This window comes from Poromitra crassiceps, assembly GCF_964638095.1.
Source record: "Poromitra crassiceps genome assembly, chromosome: 8".
In the NCBI taxonomy this organism is placed as follows: Eukaryota; Metazoa; Chordata; class Actinopteri; order Beryciformes; family Melamphaidae; genus Poromitra; species Poromitra crassiceps.
The window spans coordinates 46,448,308-46,457,775 of NC_139629.1; the positions used below are offsets into that span (position 1 = coordinate 46,448,308).

The following is a 9,468-nucleotide window of genomic DNA, read 5'->3' on the forward strand; positions in this document are numbered from 1 at the left end:
TCTCTCTGCCTGCAGTGAGTGTATATCTCTCTGCCCTGCAGTGAGCGTGTATCTCTCTGCCCTGCAGTGAGCGTATATCTCTCTGCCCTGCAGTGAGTGTATCTCTCTCTGCCCTGCAGTGAGTGTATCTCTCTCTGCCCTGCAGTGAGTGTATCTCTCTGCCCTGCAGTGAGCGTATATCTCTCTGCCCTGCGGTGAGCGTATGTCTCTCTGCCCTCACAGCCTTTGGCTCTGGAGCCGAGGAGCACATGTCATTGATCAAGCCTCTGCATTGGCAACATGTGGCATTCCTCGAGCAAATTTCTACTCCCTACTGATTTGAAAAACAGCTCGCAAACAAAACCTCTCATTCTTCAACCGTGCAACCCCCCCTACCCCCCACCCGAAAACCCACCCGACTCCCCACCTCTGCCCCTCCACCATCTCCTTCCTCCTCCCATTATCTCCTCATATCCCGAGTTCACCCTCTCTCCATACAACCTCAAGCCCTGATTCTCCCCGTGCCACCCTCTGTGCGTCTCATGGCCCTGACTCTTCATGCCACCCTCTGTGGGTCTCATGACCCTGACTCTCTGTGTGCATGCCACCCTCTGTGGGTCTCATGGCCCTGACTCTCCGTGCGTGCCACCCTCTGTGCGTCTCATGGCCCTGACTCTCCATGCATGCACCCTCTGTGCGTCTCATGGCCCTGACTCTCACCGTGCCACCCTCTGTGCGTCTCATGGCCCTGACTCTCCCCGTGCCACCCTCTGTGCGTCTCATGGCCCTGACCGACTCTCCCCGTGCCACCCTCTGTGCGTCTCATGACCCTGACTCTCTGTGCATGCCACCCTCTGTGCGTCTCATGACCCTGGACTCTCCCGTGCCACCCTCTGTGCGTCTCATGACCCTGACTCTCTGTGCATGCCACCCTCTGTGCGTCTCATGACCCTGACTCTCTGTGCATGCCACCCTCTGTGGGTCTCATGGCCCTGACTCTCCCCGTGCCACCCTCTGTGCGTCTCATGACCCTGACTCTCTGTGCATGCCACCCTCTGTGCGTCTCATGACCCTGACTCTCTGTGCATGCCACCCTCTGTGCGTCTCATGGCCCTGACTCTCCCCGTGCCACCCCCCTCTGTGCGTCTCATGACCCTGACTCTCTGTGCATGCCACCCTCTGTGTGTCTCATGGCCCTGACTCTCCCCGTGCCACCCTCTGTGTGTCTCATGACCCTGACTCTCTGTGCATGCCACCCTCTGTGCGTCTCATGGCCCTGACTCTCCCCGTGCCACCCTCTGTGTGTCTCATGGCCCTGACTCTCCCTGTGCCACCCTCTGTGCGTCTCATGGCCCTGACTCTCCGTGCCACCCTCTGTGCGTCTCATGGCCCTGACTCTCCGTGCATGCCACCCTCTGTGGGTCTCATGACCTCGACTCTCCGTGCGTGCCACCCTCTGTGCGTCTCATGACCCTGACTCTCCCCATGCCACCCTCTGTGGGTCTCATGGCCTGACTCTCCCCGTGCCACCCTCTGTGTGTCTCATTGGCCCTGACTCTCCCCGTGCCACCCTCTGTGGGTCTCATGGCCCTGACTCTCCCTGTGCCACCCTCTGTGGGGTCTCATGGCCCTGACTCTCCGTGCATGCCACCCTCTGTGCGTCTCATGACCCTGACTCTCCGTGCATGCCACCCTCTGTGCGTCTCATGGCCCTGACTCTCCGTGCGTGCCACCCTCTGTGCGTCTCATGGCCCTGACTCTCCCTGTGCCACCCTCTGTGGGTCTCATGGCCCTGACTCTCCGTGCGTGCCACCCTCTGTGCGTCTCATGGCTGTCATGCGTTCCTCATTAGCAGCGATGGAGAAAGGCTGTCAGCACAAAAGTGACAATTTAGAAGACAACACAAAACACTTTGTCTCCATGAGGACAAAGGCGGGGGAGGAGTGAGTCCGTGGGCGGATTTTGGGGACGTGTGGCTCTCCAGCAGACGAGGGTTGGCACCACGGCCTTGGGCAGCGCCATTGTGTGAGCACAGAGCAGCGCGGCGCGTCAAGAGTGTTTGAAAACCCTAACCCAGTGACTTAACCCTCCTGGCTTGAATGTGATCCCCCGGTGAATCAGCTCGTCAACCCACACGCTTCCAGCAATGCACTCTCTCATTTTAGACACAGACCACAGTGAACCCCTGGTACACTGGCATGGAGAAACCCACACATCACAGAGACACACGCACGCACACACACATGCATGCATACATAGACATATACACACAAACAGCTGTAGCCGCACCCAGATGCTTTTTGATCTGTGTTTTTTGGATGCGCTATGTTGATTCAAGACCGACAGGCCACTTCCTGTGTCCCAAACACAAGCGTGCGCACACGCACACACACGGCAGAGCAGTAGGGGAGAATACTGCCGAATTTCAACTCTCAAAAATATAATTCCTACGCATTAGAAAGGTTAAGTTTCTATTTGACACACACTTTTGTTTCCCATAGCTCAAATGAAGACTAGAGAATATTATGCAGCCTTGTAACCTGTAACATTTAAACTACATGAGATAGACATTATATAGTATTTTCTGTTTCATAGCAGATGTTACTTCATGACAAAGTACACAAACCAAGACCTATTCAGTACTAAAGCAGCAGGGTATCCAAATTTGTATTTGTTTATTTTTACTATTGTTGTTTATTGGCATGCGGCAATATTACTATGAAAGTTCTCAAAAGAATGGTAATATCCTTTTCTTTGTAATTGGTTCAACATGACAATATTTCCTGTCCTATGCTTATAGACTGATATAGGGAAAATAAAACATTTGGGGGGAAACATTTACCACTTTTGTTTTTTCATAATCAGTATTTGAAATCCCCAATTTCTTACTATTTGGTGATATATATATCAAAATCTGTATTTTGGAAGTCCTAAGGATGCCAAAAATCCAGACTAGGAAAAAATAATAAGGGGGTGCGCGTAGACCCCTCAATCATGCCCTACTAACTCCAGAGAAGTTTATTATAAGGACAACAGACAGAGCACCTATCTCTCTCTCTCTCTCTCTCTCTCTAACTCCACCTCTCTCTCCCTCTCTGGCCGTATTGTGTATCTGTCACTAATGGCTCAGGAATGTCACATTAGTCAGGGGCCGCATGCGTGACGCTGCGAACATTAAAACACTTTGACGGGAGCCAATATGATATTACACACGCGCGCACACAAACACACTTAAAACAGAGCGGTGACAGCTCCGGTGATCTCATTGCCTCAAAGCTACAAGATGATAGACTGCCTCCTACACACTCCAAACCCCAAATATGTCCCCCTAGCTAGATGGCAGGGCTTCAATTTCAAAACTAAGCAAACGTATAGAAATGACAGAATTTTGAAATCTATCTCAGTATTGCACAAAATAGTCTGTTTCTGTATTCCTTATATTCTGCACTGCGGTATTCCACTCTGGTTCTCCACCCCTGTTGGCCCTTTCTCTGTGCCCACCAAATCTGACACTGTCGGGGGATCAAGCAGAGTTCAGTCCCCTGTGGCCCCTGCCCCCCCCCCCCCCCCCCCCCCCTCCTCTGACTCACTGTCTGCGTAGGTGTGCAGCAGCCAGATTACCCTCACCTCTCGCCTCAGCCCCGCCCCGCAAATCTGAAAAAGTCCCCTTGATCAAGGCTTGATCCAAGCGATGCTCTGGGTTAGGTGTGCGTGCCTGTTCTCATGTGTGTGTGTGTGTGCGTGCGTCCGTGCGTGCATGAGTGTGTGTATATGAGTGTGTCTTTTGGGAGCTGTTTACATTAGACAAGCTAACTCATGCAATCTGATCCCTGAGCTTTGTGTGCCTCTCTTAGACCCCCCCCCCCCCTCACACACACACACACACACACACACACACACACACACACACACACACACACACACACACACACAATCTACCTCTCAACACTAACTGCTAAGAGCTATTGGAGGAAACACATCGTTACCTCACCAAGACATGCTGGCGTCAGTGTGTGTGTGTGTGGGTCAGGAGGGCAGTGGGGAGAGAGAGAGAGAGAGAGAGGGGGAAGAACACATTGTGGCCACATGTGTGTGCAGCAGCCTGGATGTTTCGCCCTCAGCTGGGCTTGTAAGCAAGCAGGGACTTCCGCCAGGGTTCCTCCAAGGTAACTGGAGTTTAACCATTACGGAGCAGATGGCCCGCGCAGGCTGTGTGCGGAGCGCTCGGCCCTGTGCCCGAAAATCTGGCAGCGTCCAGAGTCTGGTCTCTCCTGGGTATATTTGTTGGTCTTTGGCCTAATTCGCCCCCCCCCTTCCCTCCAGCTGGGGGCCGCGCCTACAGCAGGAAGTGGCCTCAGTGGCATTCCCACACTCGGCTAATTTCACACTGTGGGAGCGACCTCACGATGCCATTGGAGGAGGATCCCTGCTGCTCACTCAGCATCTTAACCCCCCTCCCATCATCTTGCTCCACTTCCTTTTGCCCACCTGCAGTCATTCTATGCACCCCCTTCCCCCCCCCCCTCTAACATGTGTTCTCCATGTGCTTCTATCTGTATATGCTGCACACTGACAGCCTGGCAGGTGTTCCACACATCACTCAGCATCGCACAAACCTGTCCCCGCGCTAACGCACACACACGTGCACCGACACAACGCCGCACCTCTCCATCTCCCCATTCACAAACTGTCAAGTCTTTCCGTATGAACTCATTGAGAGCTGGAGCACGGCACAACAGCTGGTGAAGTATTATCTGTATCGGTGGTGTACACAGAAACAAGTGGGTCAACACAGCAGGAGTTTTTTTTTTTTTAAACAAAGCTTTATTATTTACATGTGGCAGAAAAAGGCACAACTTTGGCAAAGGAATCATATTTGTCTCCGTTTGGATTGTTGCACCGTTTTAAAAAGGCGACGGTGCGTAAAATCTGTGGTTCAAAACATACTATGAAATGAATGTCATAAAAGGCACGTATCATTCAAAAGTTTTGTTCAGGTTAAAAAAATAACCGTTTCAGCGAAGGCAGGCAATGTTTTTTGGTCGAGCTTAAGTGGTCCTTTCATGTCCAATAACACACCAATCTCTGGTGTGTGTGTGTGTGTGTGTGTGTGTGTGTGTAGAGAGAGAGAGGAAAGTGTTTGTGGCGTTTGGGGTGAGGAGGTGAAGAGAGGAGGGGCGAGCGAGGAGGGTCACCTGTCGTCGAGGTCACAGCTAACACATCTCTCAGCGCCCTGCCTCCACAGTGCACCATACACAGACAGCTGTCTCAACACACACATACATACACATACACACACACACACACACACACACACACAGCTGCCCATAATACACGCATGCTATGTATGTAGAGTATGGTGAGGAATGACATCCCCCATACACACACACACACACACACACATAAGCAGCTGCAACATGGCCACAGTCCCGGACCGGCCGGCACCGATGGAGTTTCCTGGGAATTAACTGCATGTCCAGCTGCCCTCAACACACACACACACACACTCACATACACACACTTGACAGAGCCCTACAAAAATATGTGGTGAATACCAATTTGAAATCTTTTACACCTAAAAATATGATAAACCTACATTGAATCCTTAAAAACCGAAGGCACTTTAGAAGTCAAGTTATAAAAGCAACAGCTTCTTTTTTTCCATCCTCTCATGGCTTGGGAATGAGTTGGCAGACGCCCTCCCAAATGTCCTCTGGGCATTCTCACGCTGAGCCCACCTAAGTGTGTCCACAAATGGGACAGTGGCTGTGGCCAAAGGGAATTGAACCAGCAGGCGGCATCATGGACTGGCCTGATGCGAGCAGGTCTACGGGGCGGGGCAGCAGCCCAAGGGCGAGGCGTTGTGTTTGTGCAGCAGGGACATGCGGCTGAAGGTTCGGGAGCAGGACTGGCACTGGTACTTCTTCACCTCCGAGTGGGTCTGCAGGTGGGCGCGCAGGTTGGAGCGGTCGGCAAACGCCCGGTTACAGTGTTGACAGGAGAAGGGGCGCTCGCCTGGAGAGAAAGAGGAGAAAAAGCGTTTAACCTCAGGGGGAAACACTTGACCAGTCATGAGCAGGTCCTTGAAGACAAAAGGTGTATCCTCTAGTCATTGTTTTTCAAACGATCTACAGCCACCAATGTGGGACAAAAGAATTGCAACAAAGCCTGCTCACCTAAGGAGCACCGACCTAACCGAGTTAGTGTGAATTGACTTTTTTCATGCAGAACCACAGTGGGCCTGAGATAAGATTGGGCCATGCTAAGCAATAACATTTGCTTACACCTCAGGAAACACTCAATGAATATCAATGAGTGACTACACTGACCGGGTGTGACCACATTTAAAATGCACCTTCACGTCAGAGCAACAACAGAGCTCAACAATCTGTGCTTCTGCAATCAATTTGACTGTTGTGAAATGACAATGTTAAGTCTGAACGCTGCTTCTCTGCCTCACCTGTATGTGTGCGGATGTGTCCGCGGAGCAGCCACGGTCTGGAGAAGGCCTTGCCGCAGGTGGGACACACGCAGGGCAGGGTGTGCGAGCGGATGTGCATCTTCAGCGCGCCCAGGCTGGTGTACTCCTTGGGGCAGTGTTTGCAGTGGAAGGCGGGGCGCGGCGAGGCTTGACTGGCCAGAGAGGGGCTCTGCTGCCCCTGCTGACACTGGGACAGCTGGTGGCGGGACAGGGCCAGGGGGGTGTTGTAGCTGTTGCTGCACTGCAGGCAGTGGTACCAGTGAAGGATATCTGGGCTGGGCGGGTCGGAAGTGCGCCCTCCATCCTCCTCCTCCTCGCTGCTACTGCTGCTGCTGCTGCTGCTGGAAGGGGAGCTGCTGAGGTCCAGCGGGCCCAGGGGCAAGGGGGGCAGAGCTGGGGACACGGGAGTGATAGGAGAGAGGGGTGCAGGCAGGGTGTCCATGCTGAACAGAGCCCCACTGCTGGGATAGCAGGTCAGGGCAGAGCTGTTGTCCTGGGTTGGGAGTTGAGCCAGAGGATAGAACTCTGGGACAACTGCTAGCAAGAGAGAGGAAAAAGGAGTCAGGTGGCTTTTCAGTTAAATTGACAGATAATCTAATTACACAGTAAACTTGTTTTCATTCTTGGTGTCTTGTTACAGTTCAACTCTGTTTTGACCACGGCCCTGACCCACCAGGATTATTCCATTAGTAAATTTTCCAATAGACCATGCAGGGAGACTTTGAACCCAGGAGACTGTGCAATGTGCGTTTTAAATGTTCATGGGTCAATCTAATGCGACTATTTCCAATGTGTAGGCTATGCATGTGAGGTCGTTTGATTAAGACCTCTCTCTGCCACTGACTGTGATTCAGTCTGACATGCATGAACATAACATGGCAGGCAGACAATCACAGAATGCATCAAATGCAGCAGGTGGAGAGAAAAAAAACTACTAAACTTACCAGTCTGGCTCTCCAACTCGCTGTATTTCGGCTTCTTGTTGGAAAAATACTTCTTGATAAGAAATGACCGAGGCATTTTGAAGTCTAGCTGTTGAGATAAATACAACAATTTGATTATAATGAGGTGTCCACTGTCCGCCAAGATCCAGGGATGTTCTCTGCAGAAAGCAGCAGTCCGGGTTCCAACCGACCGACGGAAAAAAACACGTTTGCTTGCAACTCCAACAACTCCGACAACCACAAGTTTTGAAATGTGTCTAGGTGGGACCGAGTAGCTGTCTCCTGATATAGTGACCAGAGGAGAGAAGCACCGGGTGGGTGGGCAGATCTCCGCCCTAAGACACACCCCGTACAGAATAAGCGCCAATGGCCCCATTCACCGCAGGTGCCAAAACGCCACTTTACGCGCACAGGATAATGGCGCATCTGAAGCCACAATGACCCACTCGTCACCAATAGCAATAGCATGCACTTCTACTCATTTAAATATGAATGTACGGCCGAGCAATTCGTTCAAAAACAACATTCTAACATATTTTAGGCTATTGTGGAAATAATGCACAAAAGCGCAACATTCTGCTTTAAAGCAGAGTTTATAGGCTACGGTTTCAAATCAAATAAGATAGGGAAGTCTTTCTTGACCATTACTCAACTCCTTCGCAAACTGTTGCTCTTGAAGTGGTGAGAAGAGAAAGTGAAGAGCGTCCTCTGTCGGATTATACTTGACCTATAGCCTGCAGCCTAGCTGCATTCTAATCCAAGAGATTTCACAAGCATGGATGTGTTTATTTGCGACCTGAAATAGTGGCCACAGAGTAAAATTGCCTACAAAGTGGTGGTTTTATTTTATTCCTCCATTAGATTGCAAAAAATGTATCTCACAGGTGGTTCTCAAAGTGGGGTCCTGTTCGGGTCACCAGCAAAAAGGGAATCATTTATTTTCAATTCCATCCAAAGTAACACTTGACGTACAGTGATATGACTATTTTGATTCATGCACTTTAAAAGAAAAAATTGTATTAAACTGTTTTATGGGGGTCCGTCGTCATTATTTATAGGTCTGTTGGTAGCCTACTAAACAAGCCATTAAGTCCTGTTTTCTCCAAGTTGTACGATGCTTTTACGCACGCTGCAGCGTGCGTAAAAGCCATGGTGTCTGGTGAGGAGGAGATGGAGACATTTGTTATGGAGGAAGGCTACAGGAGACAGACGTTCATCTGTTCTCTTTGCTCCCCTCCATGCTCTCAATTCATCCTCTCAGCGGGGAACGGGTCCGTTCTCCAGCATGGTCACAGCGGGATCTGGAGGAAAATTAACCGAGCTGACAGGAGTGATGTAAAACCCTCCAGTGCCTAAAGGCGCATGAAATGCAGCGACCCAGGACAACGCCCCGAGGAACAAGCAAATTGGCTTTTTACGCATTTTTGATCGAGACGAGTGACAAATGTGCATGGACAGTGATAGCACAGGGCTGGGCAAGGAATTGGCACTTTAAATGTCATAGCCTAATTAGCCAATCCAACGTCCAAATATATCTTCTCCGTTTTTAAGAGCAAAGATCAAGCAAAATCGTCAGAACTAGGCTATTTGTGCATGTGGCATGTAGCGTAGCTGTCTAGCCTAATCGTTCCACAATCCATATGCAGCCAGCGTGTACAACACATTTTGATTTAGGCTAACGCTAACCCACATTTGATAATTTATCACAGTAGGCTATATCTTATCAGTTAAATCAGTGTTTTAGGCGTTTGCTGAGACAATTTGGATGCAGGAAGTGAACGTTGCCATATAGCTATAGAGTTTATTCATTGACCAATTTGAGTGAGTCTGAAAATCAAGTGCAGTCCGCTGAAGCCATTAGATTGGAATGTAACAGCTTTAAATGTCCCCCCTGTTTAGCATTGCAAAAAGGAGTCAAAGGACTTCTCTTGGCGGGTGATGGGTGCGTGCACCTGTCTAAAGACGCCATTGTCGCGGCATGCCCAAAAGTTCACACGTCGTTAGAGCGCTTGTTGACGCGCTGACGCCACGTAGACTGGGGGGGTCACGGAGGGCAAGGCTGCA

The 9,468-nt window shown here is 50.6% G+C and overlaps 1 protein-coding gene across 2 annotated transcripts; it reads right to left on the minus strand.

Moving 5' to 3' along the window:
• Positions 1-4,826: 4,826 nt before the first annotated feature.
• Positions 4,827-7,631, minus strand: snai1b (snail family zinc finger 1b). 2 transcript variants are annotated; one of them, XM_083641542.1, is made up of 3 exons: positions 7,405-7,631; positions 6,440-6,994; positions 4,827-5,994 (listed from the first exon to the last, which is right to left on the minus strand). In XM_083641542.1, the coding sequence occupies exons 1-3, from the start codon at positions 7,478-7,480 to the stop codon at positions 5,807-5,809; spliced, it is 819 nt and encodes a 272-aa protein (XP_083497668.1). In that variant the 5' UTR covers positions 7,481-7,631; the 3' UTR covers positions 4,827-5,806. The 2 variants fall into 2 exon arrangements, with proteins under 2 accessions (XP_083497668.1, XP_083497667.1); XM_083641541.1 differs by having other exon boundaries at positions 6,440-6,997.
• Positions 7,632-9,468: the final 1,837 nt, after the last annotated feature.

What these genes read in the sequence shown, in the direction of transcription:
- snai1b (XM_083641541.1), bottom strand. Translation starts at nt 7,480, where the DNA reads ATGCCTCGGTCATTTCTTATCAAGAAGTATTTTTCCAACAAGAAGCCG. An exon ending in CGAGTTGGAGAGCCAGACTG is followed by an intron (nt 6,998 to 7,404) that starts GTAAGTTTAGTA and finishes CTCTCTTGCTAG; the next exon opens with CAGTTGTCCCAGAGTTCTAT. An exon ending in ACACATCCGCACACATACAG is followed by an intron (nt 5,995 to 6,439) that starts GTGAGGCAGAGA and finishes CTTTCTCTCCAG; the next exon opens with GCGAGCGCCCCTTCTCCTGT.